This window comes from Camelina sativa, chromosome 4 (genome assembly GCF_030686135.1).
Source record: "Camelina sativa cultivar CO46 ecotype springtype chromosome 4, ASM3068613v1".
Classification (NCBI taxonomy): Eukaryota; Viridiplantae; Streptophyta; class Magnoliopsida; order Brassicales; family Brassicaceae; genus Camelina; species Camelina sativa.
In genome coordinates, this window is record NC_141883.1 from 32,689,272 (window position 1) to 32,716,767 (window position 27,496).

Genomic DNA, 27,496 nt, shown 5'->3' on the forward strand with positions numbered 1-27,496 from the left:
TCTACTTATACATTAACTGGTTTCCTATACTTTGAGAATCAATTTGCAAAATCATTTCTATAATTTTTTTTTTGAATTTAATATTAAATTATATTCAAAAGAAAAATAAAAAACGTTTTACAAAGAAAATGTGTTACTTTGCTTTAAACCATTCAGATAAATTTTAATAAAATTTTGCGGCAAACCAGACTTGAAGACTCTCTCCTCCGCCCTTCATGGTACTTAGACGGTTTCGTATGTTCTTGTCGATGATCTTGATTAACTGCTCCGCTGTTGAAGACTATTCTCCATGTCGTCGCGCATTCCGTTCTCTCCAGATAGCGTGAATTGTGTTCTGCAAAACGTACCTCACTATGAACTTTGTTTTCTTGTCCAGACCATTTCCTGCAGTCAGAGTAAGGACTTTTTGCCAGTGAATTGTGAACTGATTCGCAAGTAGCTTTTTGAGTAGCCGCTCCCACACCAGCTTTGAATAAGTGCATTGGAAGAACAGATGCTCTCTTGTCTCTAAAGGGTGATCACATAGGATACAACTTGTGTTGGCGTGTGCATTCCATGACTGTATCCTCTCGCCTGTTGCTACTCTGTTTTTTACAAGCAACCAAGTGATGAAAGCATACTTCGGTGTTGCATGTGGGAACCAAATTTCTCTAATTGGCCATTAACGGACGGGCAGCATGAATATGAGACCATGTATCCTTTGTTGTGAAGGAGTTGCGGTAGCAGTCGTTCTTCCCTTTCCACAACGGTACATCCAAAACATCACGGTTGTAACAAAGTCGTCTCTGCTTTATCTCCTCCTCCACCGCATTAAGTAGAGGGTTTCGATGTGTTTTCCGTCGTGCCGTAGACAGAACCTCAGCCATTGTGCTTGTTTTCAGGATTCCCAGATCGATAAAACCCCTGTCACCAAGCTGGTCGTACAAACTGCCCAATGGACACCAGTTATCAAACCAAAAGGATGTGGATTCACCGTTATGAACCTCCACTTTGTAAAACTGCTTTGCCAGGCCCCTGTATTTCAAGAGTTTTCTCCAAATCCAAGAGCCAGAGGTTGTGTTATCTTTCATACTCCAGAAAGAGCCTCTGCGAATGAGAGAACGATGCACCCAGTCGACCCATAGCGAGCCTGAAGCTGAGAGAATACGCCAAATCAACTTAAGAACACTCACTTTATTTGCCTCTGCAATTGATCTTAACCCCAAACCTCCTTCACTCTTTGGTAAACAAACCTCTGTCCACGCGACCTTAGCTTTCTTAGCATTTAAGGAGGGACCATACAGAAACGCTGAACATAACTGATCAATCTCGTTGACACATGATTTAGGAAGTCTAAATGCCGAAATCCAGAAATTTGTTAAGCTAAATATAACCGAACTGATGAGCTGCAATCTTCCAGCAAAGGAGAGCATACGAGATGTCCAAGAGGTTATTCTTGAGCGTATTTTCTCAATGAGTGGGAGATAGTCTCCAGAAGTCATTCGCCTTGGCAAAAGTGGCAATCCAAGATACCGAACTGGCAAGGAACCATATTCAAATGGAAACTGTTGAAGGATCTCCTCTTTGTGTGCCGAAGAAACACCAGCAGTATATATGGTAGATTTTTCAAGACTAATATGCAGACCCGAGTGCACTGCGAAGTCATCAAATACCTGCAAAGCCCCGGATATAGACTGCTTGGTCCCTTCCACAAAGACCATCAGGTCGTCAGCGAAGCATAAGTGAGTGAGTTTCAACTGCTTACATTTGGGATGGAAGCCAAATTCCCGACGTGATGCAGCGATGTCTAACTTGCGAGAGAGAACATTCATACAAATAACGAATAAGTATGGGCTAAGGGAACAACCTTGCCTCAAACCACGCTTACTCCCAAAATAACCAGCCAGCTCGCCGTTCACTTGGACCGAAAAGGACGCAGTTGTAATACATGTTTGTATCCACCATACATACTGTTCAGGGAATGCCATTGCTCTCAAAACAGTAAGTAAGAAGCTCCATTGAACGGAGTCGAATGCTTTGGAGATGTCAATCTTAAGGGCACAGCGAGGAGAGACTGAATCCTTGTGGTAGTCCTTGATTATTTCTGTAGCAAGCAGAACATTTTCCATAAGCAATCTGTCTTTCACAAAGGCGGATTGATTCGGTGCAATGAACTTCGGCAATATGATCTTAAGGCGGTTCGCAAGTATCTTGGAGATGACTTTATAAAGTACATTGCAGCATGAAATCGGTCTGTAATCCTTCATGAGTCTCGCTTTTTTTTTTTTAGGGATGAGAGCCAAGATAGTAGAGTTGACTCCTTTTGGCAAAAACCCAATCTGGAAAAAGGATTGGATAGCAACTGTGAAATCCTCTCCTAAGATAGCCCAAGATGCTTTGAAAAACTCCACAGTGAAACCAACGCAGCATCTATAATTTGTTGCGACAGCAAAAATATTAATTTTTTCCAGTTTGCAACTTGTTGTATCCTACTATGAGAATCAAATTGCAAAATCAATGTATTCAGTGAGTAAATGGATTTTGATAGATATGTGACGAAAGCTTTCTTTAACATTTACCCGTAACTAAAACGTTTTTGTGGTCCACATCGTAAAGCTGGTTTGTTGTATATACTATTGTAGTTACCGACACATGACTACTGGGTGAGTACTAAGTAGCAATCCACTCGATTTCGTTTCTATTTCACGATGTAAGCAAACAAACAAACAAAAAAGGGAGTAAATATTCACGCAAATTTTCATCGTCGTCACTACTTATAAGAAGAACCAACGCAGCATTTAGGAGATCGAATGATTCACGCAAGTTTTCATATTTCTCCCGTTTTCTCTATTTTGTAGAACTTCAAAATTGTGACAATTAAAAATGTTGAGAGATGATTTTATTATGTCGTAGTTGTTTTCTTATATTATTTCGTAAGAAGTCGTTCACGATTGAAATTGTCGAGAGATTCTCTAGAACGTAACATGCAATACTTTTCCGCTTTATATTAATTTTTTTTGTTTTCTTTTTGTATTGGTCATTCGACCGTACATAATATTTATTAACTGATCCACATTTCTCAGTTCCGGGGTCTACATCTTTAAATACTAACATACTATTTAATAAGATACTGAAAAATATCAGCAACTTTTATGATCCGCTTTTATTGTACATGTCAATAATATTAACACAAGAACTAATCCAACGGATCAACGACTGCCGTGTGATTTCTGGATATATAAAAGTGATTAAAATATACTTATATATCTTACTCACGTACTATATAATAAAGTAATCTCTTTGAAACGTTATTGATCTGTTCAAGAATCTGATAAAAAAGTACTAATTAGCAACCCCCTTAAATAGAAAAGCTACACAAGAGAATGCACGGCCTTATTATGGGTCCAAATCATTGCAAGGTTGAAGAAATTGAACAGTTTGCATTGAAAAGGTTAAAGAGGTTGGAAAAAAATATTCAGCTCATTCAGCTAAAAAGTTAAAAAAATAAACTAATCCTACTGCAAAAATGTTCAACTTGTTCAACCACTATTTTGGAGATGAATGAGTTGAATATTATTCAACCCAATTTTGTTCAAACAATTTTTCAATTTTAAGCAACCATTTGCATAGTTATTCCAAAATAACCGGTCAAATACAAATGATTAGTTTTCAATTTTTTGTTTACTTTTATAAATCACGTACGGATTCATTTTCAACCTTATATATGTTTTGTCAACTTAGCTTTCTTATTTATCTTTTGGTCCAACTTCTTTTTTTTGTTCCAACTTCTAACTGTCAAGTTTTTTAGATAAAGTCAGCAAAAACAAAACTTTGGAAAAAAAAGTCCAAGTCCGGCCATTACTTTGAAAATCGAAAGTTTCTCAAGACAACAAACAAAGTCAAGTGAATTTTTAAAATTCATTTTCAGATGGGATATACGAGTAGCAAATTATTTAGTTAAGTTATAGTATATATTTACTGGATCCACACCTTTTTATTTTATTTTAAATTTATATGGAAATGGATTATATATTCGGTTCTATATAGGTGAAGCCCTCATTTATTTTCAAATAAAGTAGGTTATACTACATTTTGGGGACATTCACTACCAAACTTACTGACGTAATACCACAGTATTGGCTACCTTTTAATACCACATAAATAGTTTTTGGTTGGTAGGAAAAGAAAACACATATACTATTTTATTTTAAAATATTGAAAACAAACCTTTTGCAGATACAAACAAAATTATTTGTAAACAATAAGAGCCAATTCTTTTGTTGTCAAAAAAAAAAAAAAAAGAAAACCTTTTGCAGATTATTTGGGGGAAAAAAAATGATTTGACTACATCCACAAGGAAACCATCATGTCACATACACACAGTTTCAAGTTCAAACAATACTGTAGCTGGTTTTAACGAATTGAAGCTCTTTTACAAATTTGCAAATTTTAACTCGCCATGTAACCTAGTAGTAACCTTCTTATCATCGAGTATTAGGCTCTGTCTCCTTTTTAATTTTATTTCTTCTATAGTCGCCAAAAAATATCCCATCTGCCATCTTTATGATATTAGGTTTGTACAATAACATATTCTTCAAGATTCAACTCAAGGGAGAGAGTCTTTGGTCCTTACGGAATTAAATCCCATCCACCTTCCGTTATTGGCAAATACTAATTTACACAGCCAACGCTCTGGTCTTTCCATATTAAAGTCAATTCAATCACCAAAAACCTCCACCTTCAGTAGTAATTGCACAACTAAATTTTATACCTTTTAATTCAACCGCTAACCATAATTACCCAAACACAACTCCAAAAAAAAACATTCGGTAAGAAGAACTGAGTCGTTTAAACATTAGAGCTTAGTTTTCTGCTACATTATGAGTGTACGGTAAGCAAATGAGTTTAGACCGGTCTTGATTGTTGGGAGACTCTCAAAATATATAGATTGATTCACCATCATAAGATTCGCAAAAGATACTTCATCTTAAAAGGATTAGTTAAACTAAACATCCCCTCATAAACAATAACCGAGCTACTGACCTTAGATTAGACTTTTTTTTTTAACTTACATCTACCCTCTCTAAGTTGTCATTTACCAAAATACAGAGCTTAGATGTCATTCCTAGCGTTGGCTTCTTTACCTTAGTTATTACCATTTACCATGGAGCAGAAGCAGTTGTCTCCAACTCAAGCTTCAAATCTTCAATCTTTTGCTCAATCGTTTCTCGCCATGCTTTCATTTCAATTGTCCTTTTTTCAGCAGCTTTCTTCTTCTCTTTCGTAACCACTTGTTGTTTCTTCAGCTCCAGAATTTTGCATTCTAACTCGACCATCTCTTCTTCATACTTGTGCACTTCCAGCTCTCCAGCTTCAATTGTCTTCTCTAGACATTTTCTTTCCTCCTCTTTCGTTGCTCTCTCATCTTGGAGAGAAACCATTTTGTTGATCCGTGACTGAGGGGTTGAAATGTCAAACCCATACTTCTCTAGATCCTCAAAAGAACAACTGAGGCTACTTAGTGTGCTCGAGGAAACATCGGGCTGCAGATGATTTACTTCATCTAATAACCCGTAGAAAGTCACCATCATACCAACTGCTGCCCATTCCCGGAGATCTTCTTTAGCCTCAAACAATGGGCCAAAATGTGGAATCTGTGGTACTGTTTCATACGCCTTCCAAAACGGTGACTTCTTTGCAAAAGGCAAACTCATTAGTGTATTATTTCCTTGTGTTTCCTCAACATCGGTGGCAGCAGCAGCATTATTCACCACAGCCGAGCTATGATCAAAGGGTAGCTCTGGATAGATCAACGCAAAACCAAAAAAAAAAAAAAAACCGAATTGCTTTAGCATATATACTACCTGACAGTTTTCAAAGAGATGCATCTAAGCTTTAAGTATGTTGAGAATATTATCGAACCAGTAGGTGAACTTATCCAAGCAGCGAGAGGCTGATCATCGACATCAGCATCGGTGCAGATAGTACTTGTATCATTGATCTCAGCTATTGGACCATTGCAACTCTCATCTACAAATTAATTACCAATTATATGATAAAAATTTGGCACGAAACAACTAATATTGCTAGATAGAGCTGGCTTCGACATACCAGTTTCCCCAAGGTCTGCGTTCTGTTTTTCTTCTCTCTTCCTTTTTATACCCTTATCTTCGATACTCTTCTCCTCAAGCATCTATATAAAGAGAGTGAACTAAACCATCATTTTGATGAATAACAATCATGAACGCTAACATCTAGTGAAAGAGAGAATGATATTTTTTCAAACGAAGAACTAAATTCACCTTCTGTTGAGTTGCATTTTTCAAGCCATTCCTTTTACTCATTGGCTCAGGTGTCTTCTTAGGGGCTGTCTTTCCTCGAGTATCAGCCTCTGTTGGTTTCAACGGCGTTGCAGTTCTGACTCGGGACGGGGCCACAGGTTTAACAGAGGCTGAAAACATTGACCTTAGAGATCAGTTTCGTGATGCATAAACTAAACTTAAAGAGCTAAACAAGATCACAATTACCTATTGGTTTCGCTTGCGGGGTTATGGCCCGAGGAGTATTATCATTAGTAACATCATTAGCCCTCTTCGTTCTCAGTTCTCGAGTGGCCTAAATGCAGGAAACAAAATTTGTAAATCAAGGACATGACAAAAGCAAACGAAATTAGTAAAATGCCTAAACTCACAGCTCCAGTTTCAGCATTTGTGAGAGTCTCGTCATTATCCTCAAGATTGAGTGATCTTCTTATATGCTTTGTGGTCCTTTTCGGAGTCACTGACTTAGCACCAGAACAAGAGCGAATTGGCTTTGCTTTTATGACATTGGAAGGAGTTTCTCTCCCGAAATTTTGCTGAAAAGTGGACTGAACATAACAGCTTCAATTCACACCACCGATAAACCAAAACTGAAAGAATATTGATGGAAATGATTGAAGATGATACCTTTGGTCCATCCTGCCAAACCCCATCTTCCCAAACCTTACAAAGCCTGAGATCTGAGTGTTTAAACACGCATTCCTCCTTTGTATTCGCTAAAATAACCTTGTAACAATTCTGATTGAGAATTTCTCTAACCAACCCTTGACGCCATACGGAACCACGAAAGACCTCAACACGAGCCAACAACATGTAATTGTCAGCTGGAAAAGGAGGCGGTGTGGGTCTAACACGGTAGGAATCAACGGTAGTGTTTGTTCTAGCCTCATCACCATTAAAGCTCAAGTGTTTATTACAGTCCTTCACGATGAACTTCACCTCATCATCCACTTCGATCTCTTTAACTATCATAGCGGGGAACCAGGCAACTTCCGCTTTCCCTATGACAGTACTCACTTCCACCATTGTCCCGCAGCTAAACATGGACTTATCCAATTCCTTCAAGGACAACAAACAGAAGAAAAAAAAAATTAAAGTCTAGTCTAAGATTCAAAGCCAAAGCTGAAACCATTTCAACGAAAGCTAAAACTTTTTTAACCATTTGAACCAAAGCAAAGCATGCAACACTAACAATAACAAAGAAAGCAACAAAACTGAGCCATCTCGAAGCGAATAAAACCGGATTTGACAAAAGGTCATAACATGCAACAAATCAAAACAGAGAAAAGTTTCAATCTTTAGCAAGAAAAAAACAACCAAATTAAGAAAAAAAATGAAAACTTGGATTACATCAACATCATACCTGAATCTCTGGTCGGGCCCATTTCCAACCGGTCCAGCGGAGATGGGGTCTCAATTGGTTTCTCCGGAACTCAATAACGTCAGGTGGAGTATCATAGTAAACCCAAAACTTGTCATCCCCCAATTTCTTGATAAGCACACCGGTCCACCATCCGTCTTTATGGTCAGCATCCACCATCAACCCTTCCTCAAAGACGACACCTTTGTACTCATCCTCCGGCGGAACAGGTCTGATGAACCTCGGTTCGATGTTCTCATACAAAGGAGAAGAACCGTCGTCGTCCAACAGAGTCATGTAACGAACACGGAGCTTTTTGCGTCCTGATTTCGTTGGGTTTTCCTCGAGAACACCTCTGAACCATGCATCTGCAAAACCTTCTTCTTCAGAACACACTTCTACTTGTGAATTCTTCGTAATCGTCTCCTCCATCTCTCTCTCCATCTCTCTCTCTCTCTCTCTCTATTCCGCGGAAAGAAAAAAAAAAGAAAAAAACCCTAAGATTTGGAAAACCCTCCTCTTCTCTCCTCTCACTCCACTTTCACAATTGGAAGCAGAGACGACGTCATCATCTGCCCTTAATTATGATGAGACTAATTATTTTAATTGATTTTTCCTTTTTTTTGGCGCGATTTAAATTACAAAGTAAAAGAAATATTTCTATTGGGCCTAAATTAACGAGCCCATCGTATTGTGGTCGTCGACTTGTCGTATTATCTTACGGTTAAAACAAAATACGATTCAGTTGGCTTTTTGTAATGACATTTTTAAGATCAGACATTACTAATTATGATTTAATCTTTGCCACGTCAGCTTCTCCCTGACTCAAAAAGAAGTTTTGAGACTGATCCTTTTGATATTCCTCCTCCTCCTACGCCATTACGCTTTTTTTGCTTATACAGAAGTGTCTCAAACTCAAACTCCACATCTTCAAGCTCTACACCAAGATCTCTTGCGCGTGACTCCATCTGATTTATCTTTTCGTAGGTTGCATCCTTCTGTTTTCTCAGTGCTGCTTCTTGCCTCCGCAGCTCCATAATCTTGTGTTTCACATCAAGTATCTTGCGTTTCATCACACCACACTCTTGTTCAGCCTTGCGCTTTTCGCTAGTTTCATCTAGCATCTCTTTGTTGTACCTTTCTAGTTCCTGTATCTTCCTCATTGGCTGAAGTGTCTTCTTGGGAAAGGTCTTTCTTTGAGTTTCAGCCTCTGTATATTTCAACGGTGTTGATATTATAACCGGGGACGAGGTTACAGGTGAAACAGATTCATCAGCTGGAAAACAAAGACAAGATCAATTTTCATGATCTAGAACAATGACAAGTGAATCAATTAGATATTGGAAATAAAGACAGTTACCTAGTGATGGAGAAGTATTACCATTCATCACTGAATCACCCATATTATTTTCTGAACCTTGAGTTAATGGCGATTCCCTTGTCTGCAACATAAAATAAATGGAGTTAAAGAATCACAACTGGAAGATAAACACAAAGACTCCCAATGAAAACCATCATGAAAAATGCAGAGCAAGATTTTGCTGACAAATTCTAAAGCAATATTGCAGCCTTCAGTTTTGAAACAATCTAGTATTAACTGAAACCAGTGGAAAACATTAAATACCTTCCAAACCCCATCTTCCCACTCCATTGGAGGCCTTAGATCCGAGTGATTGAATCTCAACTGCTTATTTGTATCCTCGAAACTCACCATATACGATTTCTGAGAGACAAATCGATTCACTATCCCTTTACGCCACCTCGAACCACGAAACGCCTCAACACAGTCCAACAATTTATACCCTTCAACGAAAAACGGAGGCTGTTTAGGCCTAACACTTTGTGAATCAACAGTTTCGTTGAATGTTTCCTTACTACCCTCCCAGCTCAAAGGCTTATTGCAAAACTTGACAATATATTTCCTCGTCTCATCATCCTCTTCAATCTCTTTGATGATCATTGCAGGAACCCAAACAGTTTCCATCTCATCAGTCTTGGAACTCACTTCCACCATTGTTCCAGGGCTAAACATAGACTCCTCAGCCAAAAGCTAACATTTTTATTTAATAAAAAGATTCAAGTCAGTCATTAAGCTTTCACAACCAAAATAATGCTATAATTTGCAGGAAAGCAACAAAATTTGAGAGTCCCAGATTCGATTACCTGTAACTTTGGCATAACCCACCATTTCTTGTAGACCCATTTAAGATGAGGCCTCAAATCCTTTCTCTCGAAGAGAATGATATCAGGCGGTGAATCGAAGAACATCAAACAACAACCCTTGTTGTTATCATCCCTCAACTCTTTGATGACAAACCCAGTCCACCACCCATCTTTGTGGTAAGCGTCGACGACGCAGCCTTGCTTGATACTGATGCGAGCTTGCAAATGGCGAGGGGGAAGAGGTCGAAGCAAGATATTTAGGGAGGGTTGGGTAAGAGGAGTCGCGAAATCATCCTTGAGCAAGCGGACACTGTGTTTTATGGAACCAGATTTCGATTTCGTTGCCTCGATAATGGCTTTGTACCAAACGGCTTTAAAGCCATTCTCTTTATAGCAGACTTCGACTTCACGACCTTCCCTTATATCTAGCCTTTCATCCATAGAAACCCTCGTTGCTTACTCTCAAGTTTGAATGCTGAAAAATCCAACCTTTTCTTCTTCTTCCTCTAAAAAAAAACCCCCAAATACCCTAGCGATGAAGACGAAGAAGAAGAAGAACGAACCTTTCTAATTAAAAAAATTATTATTTTTTTTTTAGCGCTTAAATAAATTATATAAAAAATGAAAAATTAGAAATATCTGTACAGTGAATTTTTTGCAGCTTTGAAATCCTCATTATGTTCTCACTAGAGACTCAATTAACGTTGTTAGGAGGATCAGAATTAATGATAAGGTAACAAAAGTTTTGATATAATAATAATTCATTAGCTTCAGTTTTCTACATGATGATCGTACTGTGTAAATGAGTTGTAGAACCGGTGTCTTCAAAGTGTTCGAGACTCAAAAAAGAGACTTGGAATCACCAATTGAAAGATTCAACAACTCAAAACAGTCCACAGTGTCTGAAATCACCGAGAAAAAAAAAAGGGACACATACATACACATGAAAACTGCAAGTCAGTAAGTAGAGAGATTTTAGAGATCAGAGGCTTTCATCTTTCTCGGACGCTTATGAGCTGGTGAAGGAGTATCTGCTTGTCTTCCAGGACCCTGTAGGATTCACAAACATCTTTTAGTTGATATTTAAGTTTATATACAGATTCCAAGGACTTTCAGAGAAATTGCTATGAAAAAAAATAAGAGCAGACTCAGATCTACACCACCTTGCGCTTTTGTTCTTTCTTGATCGGTCTCTCAGCTGAAACCCACACACAAAATGAACTTAGAAATTGTTAAAGTAGTGGATACAATGCTGAAACCAAGTAAATTAAGAATTGTACCTCCAAAACTGAATGGGTCAGATGCGAACACACGATCCTGATCAAATATAGAGGATTAGAGAGATCAATACGAAGATGAAACTGTTGTAAGAATTAATAAACATAGTTTGGTGCTCACTTTTGGAGTGTCTGGCATTGCAGCAAATGACCCTTCACGATGTGATGAACCTTCTGATTCCTTGTACTGCAGCTGAAATTATGACCAGACCATGTTTGGCAGGAAGTTATAAAAACAAAATACAAGCTGTATATTTGTGAATCTATGTGAGATAGACTTGTATCATATGCTTTACCTGCTTCTGAAGATTCAGTAGTGTTAATATTTCTTTTCGTAACTCAAGATGCTCATCACATACAGTTTTCGTAGGAACCTTTGGCTTTAAATTAACCTGTAAACAGAAAACTCTATATACTCAGAATCCATTTAACGAATCTTAAAAGTAGCTATAATCATATAAACCGATATGAACCTTAGTAGCTACTACCCTAACTAAAATCCCCACAAAATAGTAGTTGAACACATTCAAAGCTAGCTTCAGTAGGGGTGGCCTTTATAGCATTACGTCTCATTCATCAATCAATGAGGAAAGGTAAGCAAATGATTTCAGACAAATAGAAATAGTGAAACAGAACAAGAAGAAAAGACAAACCCCGAGATCTTGCAGAGTCTGCTCAACACGCTTGATCGTTCGAAGACCAACAGCCGAGCTTGCAGCTTGGACCATTTGTTCAAGTCCATAGGTTCTCAAGTATACATGAAGCTAAAAAATGTAACAGATTCACCAGAAAGAATCAGATAAACTGGATAACCAAGTGGAAAAGGGAAAGAGACGAAGAGAGAGACACTCACCATACGCAGGGATGCAAGGGTAGAGGCATAATCTGCCATAGTTAGTGTTGATGGAGCCACAGCAGTAGCAGGAAGTTGAGAATTGGATGATGGAGATACACTACTCCCTGGAACTACCCCATCAGCTTTATCAAGACCGGCGTTCTCATTTGCAGATACAACAGGCTCTTCTGCACGCTGGACAGCCAGAAAGACGGATAGTTTAAGAAACAAGATGATAAAGATTGAGTATGTTTCATATTTTAGGGTTTCTTCAATTATGGTAAGCATATTTCATCAACTGGTTTTTACTTAGTACAAGTGAATATATTTATTTTAAGACAACACTTACACGTGCTGCCAATCGCATCTCTGTGATTCTTTTAGCCTCAGCAAGAATCTGCATTTGTGGGAGAAGGATTAGAGATAACAAAGAACTAATCATATTTATTCGGCTGCACGTTACATTTAAGATTCAATAGAAAAAAACCTCAGCATCTTTCTTCTCCTGATGTCTACTCTGCGACAGGACCATGGACAATGCCCGCTTGCGCTCTCTATCGCGTGTAATATCATAAGGCTCCTGTATATGAAAACACATTAGATAACAGCACAAAAATATATGACATAAGAGTTCATAGTTTGCTATGAAGAAATTTAAGAGAAAGTTGACCTTCATCAAAGGATGGTTTGCAACATCTGCTGGAGACTGAGCTCTAGCACGCAGCAAGGCCCGGTTTACTACAAAAGAAAATACGTAAGAGAATTCTCAGTCCTAGTATTTTTTAATGAACCCTGGAGCAACACGAAATATAAACAGAGAGATCAAAGATGAAAATAAATGAAAGGAGAAGGTATAAGTGAACGGATAATGGTCTGGAATCAGATAAAGTCCAACATACCACTGTAGTAACGATCCTTCAATTCCTCCACCGTCCGCGATACCGGAAATCTATCAGCTATTACAACAAAGCGGAGATCAAAATTTTGACAGAATTCAAACAACTGATCAGTCTCTTCTTTGGTCCACACCTGCAAGTTGGAGCACAATTAACCAAGGCAACATACTCCAAAACAAGCATATACAGAAGCTATGCAGAACATGTCTTTACTTCATACATAATAGAATGAAACAGAAAATCTTCCTTGAGCAGACACTTACAGGATCAGTTAAATGATTCTCGTACTCCTCGTCTGTGTATTTCAAAATAACAACTGACTGCATTCACGCAAAGATACAAACAATTGAATGAGAGTTCAAAATAAAATGTAGTCAGAAGAAGCAGAAACTGAGAGAAGAAAGTAAAAGTAACTCAACGAGACTTTAAGTAGACAACCATGAAGGCAGTATTATACCTTGTTATATTTGGCAAAGGAATAGTCACCTGTGGGTGGAACATTATTCACAACTCTAACCTGTGAAGATATAAATTCCCAAATGCATGTCATTAGAAAGAACGAAATACTTAAAACTCATTCTAATAATGGCGTTCCACAGAACAAAGAACTTACCCAATGGTAAAGCTGCAAAGCATCTTTCCTAGCAGAACTGGTGAAGGGAAGCCATTGCCAAGCAACCTGTGACATAATAAGAACGCTGCTTTGCTTAGCATACTAAGCACTAGAATCATAGTAGCACACAAAAATCAAAACAGTAAGATAAATCGTAAAGCCCTTAATTTTTAAAAAAAAAAAGCAGCACCGGACCTTCTCATCAGCAGGAGGACGGCGCTTTAGCTGGGTAACATCAATTGAAGGCATAAGAGGAGCAACGCCGCCGGTAAGCGCATAAACCTGCAAAATCAACAACGAACGATGAGAATTGATTCCAAAAGCTAACAAAAATCAAATCGATTACAAAGGATTGTTTCGGGTTCCACCTCGCGAGAAATGCCATCGGGCTTTCTATGGGACTCTTTCTGGGGTCGAGATTTCTTCTCCTGAGTTAAAGACAAAGACAGTGGAGTCTTCGGCAACCCGAGGATGTCCTTTGCGTCTGTACCGCCCATTGTAATTAGGGTTCCGAAATCAACGGGTAGTAGCTATCATTCGATCCAGGAGTGCAAAGACCTTCGATTCGATCAGGATTCGAGATCTACTTCGATTTTAGGAGTTAGGGTTTCGAACACTTGACTAATTTCAACGAGAACGAAGAAGATTGGGAATTGGGGATTTTTTGAGCGCGAACGAATGCTTAAACCTTCGGATTCACTTAGCGAGTTCCGATGATGATTCATCCAAGATTACAAGAGTCACTAAAAGATATCGTTCAATTGTGTCTTGTCCTTACGTTAATCATCTAGTATGGGCCGAAGCTATTGGCCCAATTTATTTTTTTAGTAAATGACTCATTTATTATTTAGGAAATCAACAGCAAAATAGTGATATGCTTTTAAGAATTTTTTGCCTTTGAAGAATTACGAAAGCGACTCAATTTATATGAATAACTGGAAGCATAAATTGATGAGAGGGGGATAAAAAAAATTATTTGTACAGATAAGAAATATAAATATGTGTTAGAGAAGAAGTGTGTATTTTCAACCATAATCAATCAAAAAGGTTACTTGCGATTACTCCATATTTTGCATATGGTTGATCCATACTCCATAGTTTTATGTTTTATACTAGTTCTTGAAGATAACATATCATAAATTAATACCTCGTATTATACTAGTACAACCATAGTTTTCGAATATAATTTTATTTATACAAAAATACTTAAAAACAAAATATATTAGTTTACTAAAAAGGTACTAAATCTGTTTTGTTCTATATACTTAAAAAAACATCGCTGTCATTAGGAAATCTAGAAGGTTGGCCAACTATCATTGACCGATCGGAATATTTTCTTAAATTCCTCTCATCTCATCTCATTGTTTCTTGCTGAAGAGTGAAGATGAACTTGTTTCTTGATCTTTCACTTCAAAACTACAAGTGTATATTTGCCAAAAAAAAATAAACTATAAGTCGTAAAACACCATAAACACCCTTACTTTTCTGCTGAAAACATCATATTTGGCACTGCCTCAAAGGGTGATTTGGTAAATTAATAATACTTACCAAAATTAGATTTCCTCTCGATGTGTCTTCCAGTCTTTCTCCTTGCCATGTCGTGTGTATCAAACATTTAACAATGGTTGTTAAGACTATATCACACACTGACAAAAACACTCAAACGCGCGCACACACACACACATATAAATATATATGCTTATGTTATAACATAATTAAAGCATCATATACAACGTCGGAGACGCATGTGGCGTCCATAGTGATGTTCTTTAGAGCACTGATGAGTTGCCGTCTTACTCCGGAAGACGAGCCGGTGACTACGGTGGAGGCTTTGTCGACTGTAAAAATTTACAGAGACGAGAACACGACGAATAAGAGAATTTTGGAGGTTGATGTATCGCATCCCGGCGATAATCACGAGTTTATGATGGCACCTAGGCGTGGGATCAAATATATGGATGAAGGGTTTTACTTGTTGGTGTGAATTTATTACGCGAATACGGAATATCTAAGTAACGTGAGTTCTTTTTCATAAGTTTATGTTTCAATTGTTATTTCGAGTCGACCATGCATATTTCTCGTGTGGTGTATGACATTTTAGCCAATTTGGTTTATGTTTCAAATATATTCATGAGTTTTATATCAATTATATGAACATAAAGTACGCTTTAATTCTACGTTTTGACAACTTGAACCAGACAAGATGGGTTGCTATATATGACAAGATTGATTTTATGAAGGTTGATTTGAAAAAAGTGTCGATGGTCTATGATCCCTGCGGGCATGTGATGGTTAACGGTACCGTGAAATAATTATATACTTGGATGAGCGTTATCTAGCTCTCCCCCTTGTATGAATCGGATCAAACCAAATATAACGTTAGTTCTTTTAAAAACAAATTCAACCGGAGTCTGCTACTCTTTCTTTCCTTTTTATCTTTTTTTTTTCCACTATAACATCAAATAAAATTAAGAACTTTAATTCACATATATCACAAAATCTTAGTATCCTCGCGTGATGATCAGATCTTTTAATTTCATCGGGGGGGGGGGGGGGGAAGCATATAATAATTAAGTCAAGATTCGTATACCAAGGACGTATCTACTAAAATGGCATCACGCACGAATGAATAGTTGTAACACCCAAACGTGACGCAATTGAATTCCTCGTTAACGTATCGTGTGATCGTATAATTTCCTTAATTATACGAATACGATGTCGTTTCGTAGCAGAACTGGTCCTGCAAGAACCATAAACTCTCGTCATTGGTCCACATGTTGTCCCCACCAACACAGCCCCAATCGTTGACCTCCCCGAAACCCGTTTGACCCACCGGGTCATAACCCGATCCGTTCACCGCCCCGCCTTGTACGTCCGATAACGTCTCAGCCGGCGAATTCGAAGACGTTGCTGAGAGATCCGATGCCGGTACGAACTGCTGATGATGATGATGATTCGGGTCGAATTGAACGTAACCCGGTTCGACCGGACTCGGTACGTCAATAGGTTGACCTGGGTCGGTGATCATCATTGACTCCACTTGCTCACACGTGGCGGATGATGATTGGGCGTTGATCCTTTCCACTAATCTCGGCATCCAAACGTTTCGCATAGTCTCCTTGAAAAGATTGCTATTAACATCGCATCTTAGGTGTTTGGCTTGCTTTTGTACTCGAGTTCTCCAATAATTCTTTATTTCATTATCTGTTCTTCCCGGTAAATACTGTGCTATCTTCGACCACCTTTTTATTTCAAATTCCAAGGAAACATTTAGTATTAATAACATAATAAAGGGAGTGTTATACAATATGGCATATTTCTACATATTTGGGATATAAAGCGAGTGTGTTACTGTGTTATATACCTATTGCCCCATAAAGAATGGAGTTTGAGGATCATGAATTGTTCTTCGAGAGTGATGTTGCCTCTTCTAACATCTGGACGTAAGTAGTTAAGCCATCTTAATCTGCAACTCTTACCAGTTCTCTTAAGCCCTGCGTACATAAATATGAGTATATGTATAGTTTATCTATATATATAGGCTTCTGTAAGTAAGTACTGTATATGTTTTATATAGAGGCTGATGATACATACCAGAGGAACGAGCGATGTGGTTCCAACGAGCATCACCATGGATAGACACGAAGTTGACTAGGATTGCATCTTCTTCCTCCGTCCATGGACCTTTTCGTACATCGGAATCTTCTTCATGAGTTGGAGAGTTTGAGTTTCGCTCGTAGTCTTCCATTTCTTTAATGAAAAGAAAAAAAAAGATAGAGAGAAAGAGAGGAGAAGGTGTGAATGGTTTTGTGGATTAGATTTGAAGCGATTAAGCAATGTGCGAATTTTTATATATATAGTAAGAGCATGTGCGCTGGGGATTTCTCATCAAAATTTCTCACTTAAAAAAGAAACAATAAAATATAATATAATAATTTTTTATTATGAGAGTTTCTCATTAAGATTGAGAATCTTTGAAAAACTTTTTTTCTTGTTTTTTGAAAAACTTTTATAATAAAAATTTATTATTTTTTATTTTATTAATATTTTGGTTAATGAAAGACTAACTAATGCACATGACCTAAACTAACACGAGATTTTTTTTTTTTAAAGGATATTTTGAAAATAAGTGGAACACGGCATAAGTGTAATGTTCAATTATTTTTTTATTCTGTTTCTAAAGTGGAATTTTGCAACTATTCTAAAAATATTAATTAACTCTCCATATGGTCAATTGTTTGTGTAATTTAAAATACTTAGGTTTGACCCTTTGACCTGTTCAGATGTATAGTAACACGCACTCTTTGCTTTAGTAAGTGTTTTATATTTTATAAAGTTTCTATATTTCACCATATCGCAGACCTAAGTTTTTGTTTACTCCCTCTGTATTATAATATATAATGTTTTAGGATTTTGACATGTATTAAAAAAAATATTTAATGTTTAGTAATAAGTATATTATTTATTTATAATAAAATATTTTATAATTATTAACCAATAGTATTTCATCAAACTTTTAAATTCTCATTTAATGGTTCTTGAAATTTACAATTTTTTAAATTAATTGATAAAAGTATATAGAAAATCATTTTTTTGTAAAACAATAAAAATTTCTAAAACATCATCTATTCTAATAATTCTAATAATGAGGGAGTATTTTTGTAGTCCTTGTTCAAAATGATTCTGATTACTATGGGCGAAATGGATTTTTATTTACTAATCGCTTACTTATCCTTGTGCGATCATGATTTGTTTTCCGTCGTTTTCTTGAAATTAGCAACATTGATGAGAAGCTACTCGGTAAGCATAAATATTACTAAGTAAACTAGTTTCCGACGGGTGTTTCTTTAAGTATATATAAAGATCATCAATCTTAATTTCCAAATCTGAATGCAGCTAGGTAACATAGGACTATTGACATTTAAAGCAAAGTCAGATGAGAAATGGAGTTAGGCGAGTTTAGGGACTTTGCTTTTGAAATTTTCGCACATTTTGTTTTCGATTGAAGAGTATAGTCAAAGAGACGTCTTTCCTCTGTCTATCACTATGACTTCTATGTATATATCTACTGAAAAATATGAGACTTTTATGTGTTCTTTTCAACAAAATTTTATCGTACGTTGGAATTATTATTGAAATAATATTAAAGTTATTAATATTTTTTTTTTGTTTTGTTCAAACAAAATTATTAATAATTAAATAATACACTTCTAGTAGTAATCGTAAAAAACAATACTTGCATTTTTCCATTTATTTTGTCTATAGTATTAAAATAATACACACGTGGTTTCAAGATAAATACTTCTTCTATTATTTATACATCTTCTGAAATTTCAATCAATGTCTACATATTCTGAAACGTATATATTCTCTATATACATATTCTGAAACGTATATACAATTTCGTTTCTTAAGTACGTACTATGGTCGTTTACTAAAATGTGCAACTAAAATATCATCGATTAGCGGAACCAAATCATTATATTTTAGTTAAAGACATGCAAGATCCATATGTACTAAAGTAAGCAAAAGTGTAAAACCAAAGACATATACAAAACAAACATATATAGATTATATAGGATTACATAAGGATTGGTGGGTTAAGTTTTAGCATGGTAACAGAAAAGGATTATAGCACAAACACAATCTGATGCGTACGTGTGAGAGAGATCCACTCTGTTGAAAAGGAGGGTTAAAATTTGTTATCGAACAAAACTATATATATTAAAGTAAAAGGAGTTTAAGTAATGCAAGTAAACACAAGATTATTGTTACACAACGACACATAAACAGTAGCCTCCATAGTTCTAGGGGAAAGCAACACTCCCGATTAAGTGTATGTACCTGAGAACCGAATCAGATCTCGATGTCTTTATGAGACACTTGTCTGCTTCTACCTTTCAACTCAGGACAAATATACACACAAGTGATGACGTGTCGACTTGATTCGATTATAGGTTAGATTTGGGTTGTACCACCAGTATCTTAGACTTTTTGTGAAGAAAAACATATGTTTTCATTTTCTAAATCCCGATTCAGTGAATTGTTACATCGATTGGATATGTGATCTAGACGACAGCCAATATAAGCTAATGTCAAGAAAATTAACTTTTTCTATTGACATGAAAAAAAAGACCGGTCTTTTGTGTCAATTATATTGATTCATTAGTTGAAAGAATATTGCGGAAAATCAATCTTAAGTCCTATTTGATGAGACATCCCCAAAAAAGAATCCAGTTTGACGAGAGTAAAAAAAACAAGGTTGATGCCAAAACGTGTTTATAGATTTCACAGTACTGATTTTTGACAGGTTATTTGCTAAAACGAAAGCTACGACACGTTTGGAAAACTTGAGAACAGCAAAAGAAATATTACTTCAAAAAGATTGCAATCAAATGGTTCTGTCTTTGTATTATGATCGTTTCACCGTTCAATTTTAATTTGGTTTAGTAAACTAAACTAATACTAATAAAAAGGAAAGCACAAGAGAAAAAAAGGTAAATAATCAACAAAAAGATGAGAAATCAAACATAAAAAGACGTTTACGATCTATCAAAATCAGAAGAAGTACCAAAAGTAGAACCCACAATCTTTTTAACTTACACGCTCAAAATTATGTCATATTCATACGCAAAGCCTCTTTGTTTTTTGTCATCTGGTTATGTCTAATTCCTCTTTGATGCGACATAACACATAAGCCTCCAACAACTAAATATATTTCTATTAGGTCAATCACAAAATCTAAGAAGACTCTAAAAGGAAAGATGGCTAATGGAATATTATATTTTATTTATCTCTTATTGATGGATCCTTTTTTAGGTTATGGAGTCGTGTTACATCTCCTTTAATTTAAAAGATGATAACACTTTTCTTTTATTTTTTGGATCCTTTTTTTTTTTTTTGATTCTATTTATCTATTATGTGTACATAAACATTAATTGTTACAAATATTTCATTGTGCATGGCGTAAAAACGATGACGTATAGATGATGACGCAGAGGAGAATCCTCTAATAAGAGTTCGAACTTTGATCTTTAAAGCATGTGGTGGCATGAGACCATAGAACATCCATGTTTTAGCATCTATCATTATTTCCCTCGTCAACGCACCTATAACGACGTATATCTGTATACATAAAAGTAATGTGTTCTAATACTTGGGATAGTCCATTTCCTGGCTGGGTCCAATGTATCAACTAATCTTTGATAAATCCTGTGATAGGCTATTCCCCTGTAAAGAAACATCACATAATCAAATCTGAAATTCAAGAGAACTCCATGTTAATATAATTTTTTTCAAATGATTTAGAAGAAACCAGCAGTGTTGAGTTTCAAACTTCCAAATGTTAACACATGTATACATTTTTGTTTGTAATTATTAGAAAAATGCATTTTCAATCTTTGATAGTATAGCTTGGTAATTTTATATCCAGTAGATTAATTACACTTACTCCTTTTTTCAATCCTCCAACAATTGCTATAGTTGTAAGAAAGTGAAATAATTAATTATAGTTTATTTTCTTTCCAAAATGGCCAGTTATTGTATTTTAAATTAGTAAAAAAAAATTTGGCAAAACGTTTCTCAAAATTTTGCGGAGGTTATTATTTTGATCATACAATATTGGAACCAGCTGTGATAATTAAAAAAAAAAAAAAAAAAAAAAAAAAAAAAAAAAAAAAAAATCCATAACAGATATAAAAGGAATTGTAGCTTGTAGGAAGTCTACTACAAATGCAAATCACACTATGAAACGGTTAGTAAAAAGTCTACCATTAACCGTAGAAAGGTGAAATGTTAAATGTTGCCTAAACTCGGACACTATGTGTTTGACTTTGATTGGTCGGAATGTGATCTTCCCAAAAGCAGCAATTTCAAAGCAGTGTGAAGAAAAATTGTAAAATCGAGTAAACTGTATGCAAATACAATAATGGAAACAAATGAATAAATATAAGGGAGCCCAAATTAAAGATGACCGGCGATGATTAAGGTAATATAAGTCAAAGCTCAACACAACCGACACTTTTGGCAGGAAATTCGAAGACATCGTAAGAGATCCACTTTCATAATTATTCTCTTATGTTCTTTTAATTTTGTCAAATTTTGCAACACAAAACACGTTCTAGAGTCAACGTCAACATCAGGATTCAACAGTGTGTTATACGGTTTTAAGAACACAAAGTATGGGTTTAAAGTCTCTAGACTACACTAAATGCCGAGTAAATTTGTTCAGAAAAAAAAAATGTCGATTAAATATTGTATACACATATGATGTTCGTTTTTTTGGGGGCTTTTGGTTAAGTGATTCAAATTTCAATACACTATAAGTCTATAACCAAATTCATTCTACCATCGACAGACTACTAGTAAATACAACCCTAAAAATCAAGAGCAGCTAAAACAACAACAGTAACCAAATCAAATATGTATACATATGATGTTCGTTTTTTTGGGCTTTTGTAGGCCAACTTTTGTAAACTATGAGCCCAATCCGAGAGAGTGATAAACTAAAACTTAACAACAACAACAAAAACAAAAAATGTAATGAAATAAGTTATTTGCAGATTTAGAAAATATTTGTATTCAAAAAATATGAGATGTTTGTACTCTCTTTTCGTATGGATTAATTTTTAATCTACCGAAAAAAAAAAAGATAAATACAAAGAAGAATGTATAAATCCATACTATATGAATAAAAGACAATTCTTCTACCGACGACACCTGAGAAGAATCAAGAACGTGAGACTACGGGAAAGAGAAAGCGATTAGATGGAACCCACGAGAGAGTGTTCACTAGGCACCACGGAATTGGTTTTTATTATGGCCCATTAAGAGACGAATGGCCCCAAATCAGCTGGCGCGTGTCTTTCACGGCTCCTCTTCACCCAGATAAAAAATACTACTCCACAGTAAACACGGTCGTTCTCACAAGAAGTCTCCATTTTCCACGTGCTTAATTTACCTCTTTACATTTAAATAGTAATTGTTTTTTTTTCCTATTTCTTTGTGATGTATTATTATTACACAATAAATAATGGGCAATTAAGCACATGGATAAAGAAGTTCTTTTAGGTTCAATTTACAAAAAAGAAATATATATATATATATAAGTTAGGTGTAATTAATTGGGTCAGATAACAATATCTATATATATATAAAGAAAAATAGAAAATATCAGCAGCCTAATAGGAACTAAAAAATGTCAATGTGTTTTTCTTTTTAGTTGTTGTGAAAACAATCTAAAAATTCTGTAATACGATAGAAGTGTGCATTTACAAGTTTTTAGTTTATGGTATAATTCTAGTATCTTGTAATATCACTGACGTATGTTATGTCACGTATAAGTTATGAATTATTTTGACGAAAGGAAAAAAAAAAACAATTTGTATATCAAAATTTTATCTTTTCATCTAATTAAATTAATTATCAGACTACTCTATTAATTCAGTATTATTTCCAACTCCAAAAAAATAAAGTTAAATCACATTTATATTTCAAATAAAACAAAATGTGTAATTGGCCTAATTGCTAATGTGTGATTAGAATTTTGAAATAAAAATAGAGGAGTACGAACGTCTACAATGCACGTCGTAGCAGGCAATAACACAAAACGGTAGGCCGTACTAGCTACTTCTAGCGTTTTCCTTTACCGCATTAACCGTTCCAGAACTTTCACCAAACGCCAATCACCACCGTCTGATCTCCTATTTACACGTGTACGTTTCCGATTTCATGATCGTAACCGATCCAAGCGCCTATATTAATCCAGTTCAGCCCATCACCTGAAAGCCTCATCAGTCATCAGTAAACACAAAAGCACACAACTAAACAAACTCTAAATCACATCCCTCTCAGGCTCTCAGCAGATCACGTGTCTCTCACATGGCTCCGGAGCTTACTCAAACTCCCACTGCTAAATCGACCGTGACGATAACAAAACCGTCTCCGACGATCCAAGGTAGCGATCGAGCCTACGTGACGTTTCTCGCTGGTAACGGTGATTACGTGAAAGGAGTCGTTGGTTTAGCCAAGGGGTTGAGAAAAGTCAAATCGGCGTATCCACTCGTTGTTGCTATACTACCTGACGTGCCCGAGGAGCACCGTCGTATACTGGTGGAACAGGGCTGCATTGTCCGTGAAATCGAACCCGTTTACCCACCCGAGAACCAAACTCAGTTTGCCATGGCTTATTACGTCATTAACTACTCTAAACTCCGTATCTGGAAGGTACCTTTCATACGACATCGTTTTATCCTTTCCCTTCAGTACGTTGTTGTGTAGCTCCCTCTGTAGTCTGTAGACAGACTGTAGATGATGTGGTTAATGCTCTGTTTTGTGTTATGTGCAGTTTGTGGAGTATAGCAAAATGGTATATTTAGATGGAGACATTCAAGTTTACGAGAACATCGATCACTTGTTCGATCTTCCTGATGGCTACTTCTACGCGGTCATGGATTGTTTCTGCGAGAAGACATGGAGCCACACGCCGCAATACAAGATCGGATATTGCCAACAGTGCCCTGAGAAAGTCCAGTGGCCAAAGGCGGAGCTTGGAGAACCGCCGGCTCTTTACTTCAACGCAGGAATGTTCTTGTTCGAGCCAAAACTTGAGATTTACGAGGACCTACTAAAATCTCTTAAAATCATTCCTCCAACTCCTTTCGCTGAACAGGTAAGGGAAAAAGATTATTTTAGACTAGCCTTTCTCGGTTATGTTCTGTTTTCGTATTTTTCTCAAGTTGTGGATTTGATTGCGCAGGATTTTCTGAACATGTACTTCAAGAAAATCTACAAGCCGATTCCTTTAGTCTACAATCTTGTCCTTGCCATGTTATGGCGTCACCCGGAAAATGTAGAGCTTGATAAAGTCAAGGTGGTGCACTACTGTGCAGCGGTAAGTTACATCTGTACCTGGTTTTGCTTTATTCAAAACAATAAATTTTCTTCTTTGTTCTGAATTTTTTTGTTTGTTTGTCTTAACAGGGTTCGAAGCCGTGGAGATACACAGGGAAGGAAGCGAACATGGACAGAGAAGACATCAAAATGTTAGTGAACAGATGGTGGGACATTTACAACGATGATACCTTGAACTACAAGAAACCTGTAGCCCTTGCCGACACAGAGGCCGATCTGGTGAATCTGAAGCCGTTTATCACCGCTCTTACTGAGGCTGGACGCGTCAACTACGTGACCGCACCATCCGCTGCTTGAATGTCATCAGGAGTTAAAATTGTCGGTCAAATAGGTAGGTTTTTTTTTTCCGGGCAGCAAGCGGTCCTGCGTCCGGTCGACAACCACACATGCCGTATCTGGTTTCAAATGCTTTGGACTTTGTCGTGTGATTTGATTGCTTTTTCTTATTTGTCTATAATGTGTGTCCCATCAAATTTTACGTGTATCTTCGAATCTCAAGCTTGAACAAAATAAAATATTCCAAAAAACGTCCCAACTTCATTTCTAAGATACGAACTACAGAAAATTACAGTTCAATTTTTGTTTCGAAAGTAATACTGATGCAAAGATAAGATAAAACTGATATACTCACTTCGGGAAGAAAAGGCGAAAAAGTAACGAGTTATTAAAGGGAAAATACAAAAGTGTGAAATGATCTGAGTTTGAGATAAGAGACGAAGAAGAAGAATATAATAATAAATCTTTCAGTACTAGCGAAACAGACCCCTTCTTTGATTTATAAACCAAACAAGCAAAAAAGAGGAATCTGGCTAATCTCCCTTCTATGCCTGCGAATCATACATACATTTAAGGAGTGTCAGATTCGAATTATAAACCAAAATTGAAGTTGTTAGAAGAGAGTAGTAGCTGGTAGTTGATACCTTGTTTGCGATGTTGTTGGAGAGCCAGTCAAGTCCCTCATAGAGACCTTCTCCTGAGGTGGCACATGTGCTCTGAATGTACCTGTCATTACAATGATCACATGAGCTCACATGTCTCACGAGTGATAACAGACTGTGGATCGAGAAAAGTTAGTTTATGTGTTTCTAGCTCACCAGTGTCGTTGGCGGAGGGAGTGAAGCCCAAGCTTGTCGGTTATCTCAGCAGCGTTCATGGCGTTGGGAAGATCTTGCTTGTTAGCAAAAACAAGAAGAACGGCATCCCTCAATTCATCCTACCAGAAAAACATTACAAAGTCAAAAAACCATATGATCTGAGGCCATCATACAAAAAACATAGATGCGCAAGTGTTGAGTGAGAATACCTCATTCAGCATCCTGTGAAGCTCATCCCTAGCTTCAACAACACGGTCACGATCATTACTGTCCACAACAAAGATGAGTCCCTGTGTGTTCTGGAAGTAATGTCTCCACAATGGACGGATCTGAATGAGCACAAAGAAGGAGGTTATTAAATTAGTAAGAGCCCAATCAATTCTACAAGCAGAACTCAAATGAGACAACATAGTCCACAAAGAACAAGGTGCTAATCTAGGAATGTAAGCAAGAAAAAGACATCTCTTTGAGGATCAATCAAAGGATATTTAAAATTCCAGCTTAATTGATTTTGCTAATAAATTGTAGAGTGCGGGTATAGAAACATAATACCAACACTGAACCTAATAAGCAAACCATTTTTTAACAGATGACATCATAATTGGATGATCGACCACAAACAATGCTTGCATGATAAAACAAGAGGAACGATTGATACCTTGTCTTGACCCCCGACATCCCACACGGTAAAGCTGATGTTCTTGTATTCAACAGTCTCAACGTTGAACCCTAAAAACAAAAAGAGGAAAAAGTCAGCTACTCATACAAAACAAGTGAAACATTCAACAACAAACAAATCAGGTATATAAAGTAACTAACAACTCACCAATGGTAGGAATAGTGGTGACGATCTCTCCAAGTTTGAGCTTGTACAAGATGGTCGTCTTACCAGCAGCATCGAGACCAACCATCAGAATACGCATCTCTTTCTTCGCAAAGAGCCTGCTGAACAACTTTCCAAAGGACAAACCCATTTTTTCCAAGCCTGTTCACATAAGCAGATTCAAAATTCTCAATTCTAAATCCAGAAAAATAACACCATTGCGGGGACCTACATACAAAGACGTATCGAATCTCATTCTTATTCTCTCGTTTCTGGGGATCGAATCAAGATCTTAGATCTACAATTCCGGAGAATCATCAACTATTAGAGACCTTAGCCTAGCCTGATCTAAGGGAGACCGGAATCGACTAACATCAATTTGAATTCAAATACAGATCCAGCATTAGAAACTAGCGAATCACAAGAAAACACATCCACTCATAATATAAAACGGAAGAAACACAACAGATCTGGAGATGACGAGCCGTAAACTACACAAGGATCTGGATCGCGGGAAAGGGAATTCGAACAGAGGCAGAATCAGTAAACGGAGAGAGATAGAGAACGAATCGGCGGGATATAAAACTTACCGGAAAAACAGCAAACGCCGCACGAGATCTAAGCTCTCTCTCTTTAACGCCGATATGGTCGTCCTAAGAAATGTCCTTCGAACGTTTCACGATGGATTTTTTTCTTTTTTCTTTTTTTCCCTATGAGACACAAAAAATCTCTACTTAAATAAAACCAATGAGCGTTAAAAATACGTCGAATATATGTTTTTTTGGTTAAAATATTTATTTTGGACCCTCCTCCTCTATTTATCCTCGTTATGGGCCAACATAATGCGGCCCATTAATTAATCGATATAAGTTTTGTATCTTCTTAGGTGATGATAGGCTTATTGGGCTTTCCAACCAAAGCGTTTTTAATTAATCGACGTCGGAAGAAGTATTCGTCTGGTTTTAGTAAACCGGGTATGAACTTAACCAACAACATCAGGTTTGCTGTCCTGGAAGCTTTTTTATAAGGATGAATCATAACCATTCATTGTTCTCAAATTGGTCGGTCCTTGTGTCTGAATCAATTGCGTGCACAAAAGTTATTTTAATTAATGGTAATGATTTGGGCGTTTATTTGGATTTATCGAAGTCAAACTTATGAAAACATTATAATTACAATTTTGAGGCTCCAAAATTTCCTCTCTTTTTTTTTTTTCTTTTTGAAA

The 27,496-nt window shown here is 36.6% G+C and overlaps 6 protein-coding genes across 10 annotated transcripts; 1 reads left to right on the forward strand and 5 right to left on the reverse strand.

Annotated features, from left to right (window-relative positions):
• Positions 1-4,899: 4,899 nt before the first annotated feature.
• On the reverse strand, positions 4,900-8,267 carry LOC104783312 (DUF724 domain-containing protein 6-like). 2 transcript variants are annotated; one of them, XM_010508451.3, is made up of 8 exons: positions 7,663-8,267; positions 6,927-7,358; positions 6,671-6,847; positions 6,507-6,594; positions 6,282-6,430; positions 6,091-6,172; positions 5,902-6,009; positions 4,900-5,779 (listed from the first exon to the last, which is right to left on the reverse strand). In XM_010508451.3, the coding sequence occupies exons 1-8, from the start codon at positions 8,101-8,103 to the stop codon at positions 5,139-5,141; spliced, it is 2,118 nt and encodes a 705-aa protein (XP_010506753.2). In that variant the 5' UTR covers positions 8,104-8,267; the 3' UTR covers positions 4,900-5,138. The 2 variants fall into 2 exon arrangements, with proteins under 2 accessions (XP_010506753.2, XP_010506754.2); XM_010508452.3 differs by having other exon boundaries at positions 6,671-6,835; positions 7,663-8,237.
• A 49-nt stretch (positions 8,268-8,316) lies between these two features.
• On the reverse strand, positions 8,317-10,540 carry LOC104783311 (DUF724 domain-containing protein 10). Of its 4 annotated transcripts, none has more exons than XM_010508450.3 (5): positions 9,823-10,407; positions 9,538-9,709; positions 9,284-9,462; positions 9,020-9,101; positions 8,317-8,935 (listed from the first exon to the last, which is right to left on the reverse strand). In XM_010508450.3, exons 1-5 carry the CDS (start codon positions 10,261-10,263, stop codon positions 8,469-8,471), a joined length of 1,341 nt encoding a protein of 446 aa, XP_010506752.2. In that variant the 5' UTR covers positions 10,264-10,407; the 3' UTR covers positions 8,317-8,468. The 4 variants fall into 4 exon arrangements, with proteins under 4 accessions (XP_010506752.2, XP_087368270.1, XP_010506749.2 ...); XM_087512144.1 differs by having other exon boundaries at positions 9,041-9,101; positions 9,823-10,387; XM_010508447.3 differs by having other exon boundaries at positions 9,284-9,709; positions 9,823-10,540.
• A 25-nt stretch (positions 10,541-10,565) lies between these two features.
• On the reverse strand, positions 10,566-14,195 carry LOC104783310 (SWR1-complex protein 4). The gene is made up of 16 exons (XM_010508446.3): positions 13,812-14,195; positions 13,639-13,725; positions 13,444-13,509; positions 13,288-13,347; positions 13,094-13,150; positions 12,834-12,963; positions 12,605-12,672; positions 12,422-12,514; positions 12,284-12,331; positions 11,953-12,129; positions 11,753-11,863; positions 11,396-11,491; positions 11,221-11,292; positions 11,103-11,139; positions 10,986-11,020; positions 10,566-10,872 (listed from the first exon to the last, which is right to left on the reverse strand). Exons 1-16 carry the CDS (start codon positions 13,938-13,940, stop codon positions 10,798-10,800), a joined length of 1,341 nt encoding a protein of 446 aa, XP_010506748.1. The 5' UTR covers positions 13,941-14,195; the 3' UTR covers positions 10,566-10,797.
• A 1,634-nt stretch (positions 14,196-15,829) lies between these two features.
• LOC104783309 (transcription factor MYB78) lies at positions 15,830-17,403 on the reverse strand. Its single transcript, XM_010508445.2, has 3 exons — positions 17,038-17,403; positions 16,808-16,937; positions 15,830-16,685 (listed from the first exon to the last, which is right to left on the reverse strand). The coding sequence occupies exons 1-3, from the start codon at positions 17,189-17,191 to the stop codon at positions 16,142-16,144; spliced, it is 828 nt and encodes a 275-aa protein (XP_010506747.1). The 5' UTR covers positions 17,192-17,403; the 3' UTR covers positions 15,830-16,141.
• A 5,826-nt stretch (positions 17,404-23,229) lies between these two features.
• LOC104783307 (galactinol synthase 1-like) lies at positions 23,230-24,919 on the forward strand. The gene is made up of 4 exons (XM_010508444.3): positions 23,230-23,667; positions 23,789-24,112; positions 24,200-24,334; positions 24,424-24,919. The coding sequence occupies exons 1-4, from the start codon at positions 23,323-23,325 to the stop codon at positions 24,649-24,651; spliced, it is 1,032 nt and encodes a 343-aa protein (XP_010506746.1). The 5' UTR covers positions 23,230-23,322; the 3' UTR covers positions 24,652-24,919.
• Positions 24,920-24,962: 43 nt separating this feature from the next.
• Positions 24,963-27,063, reverse strand: LOC104783306 (ADP-ribosylation factor 1). The gene is made up of 7 exons (XM_010508443.3): positions 26,862-27,063; positions 26,275-26,433; positions 26,107-26,177; positions 25,658-25,777; positions 25,449-25,567; positions 25,275-25,356; positions 24,963-25,181 (listed from the first exon to the last, which is right to left on the reverse strand). The coding sequence occupies exons 2-7, from the start codon at positions 26,420-26,422 to the stop codon at positions 25,176-25,178; spliced, it is 546 nt and encodes a 181-aa protein (XP_010506745.1). The 5' UTR covers positions 26,423-26,433; positions 26,862-27,063; the 3' UTR covers positions 24,963-25,175.
• Positions 27,064-27,496: the final 433 nt, after the last annotated feature.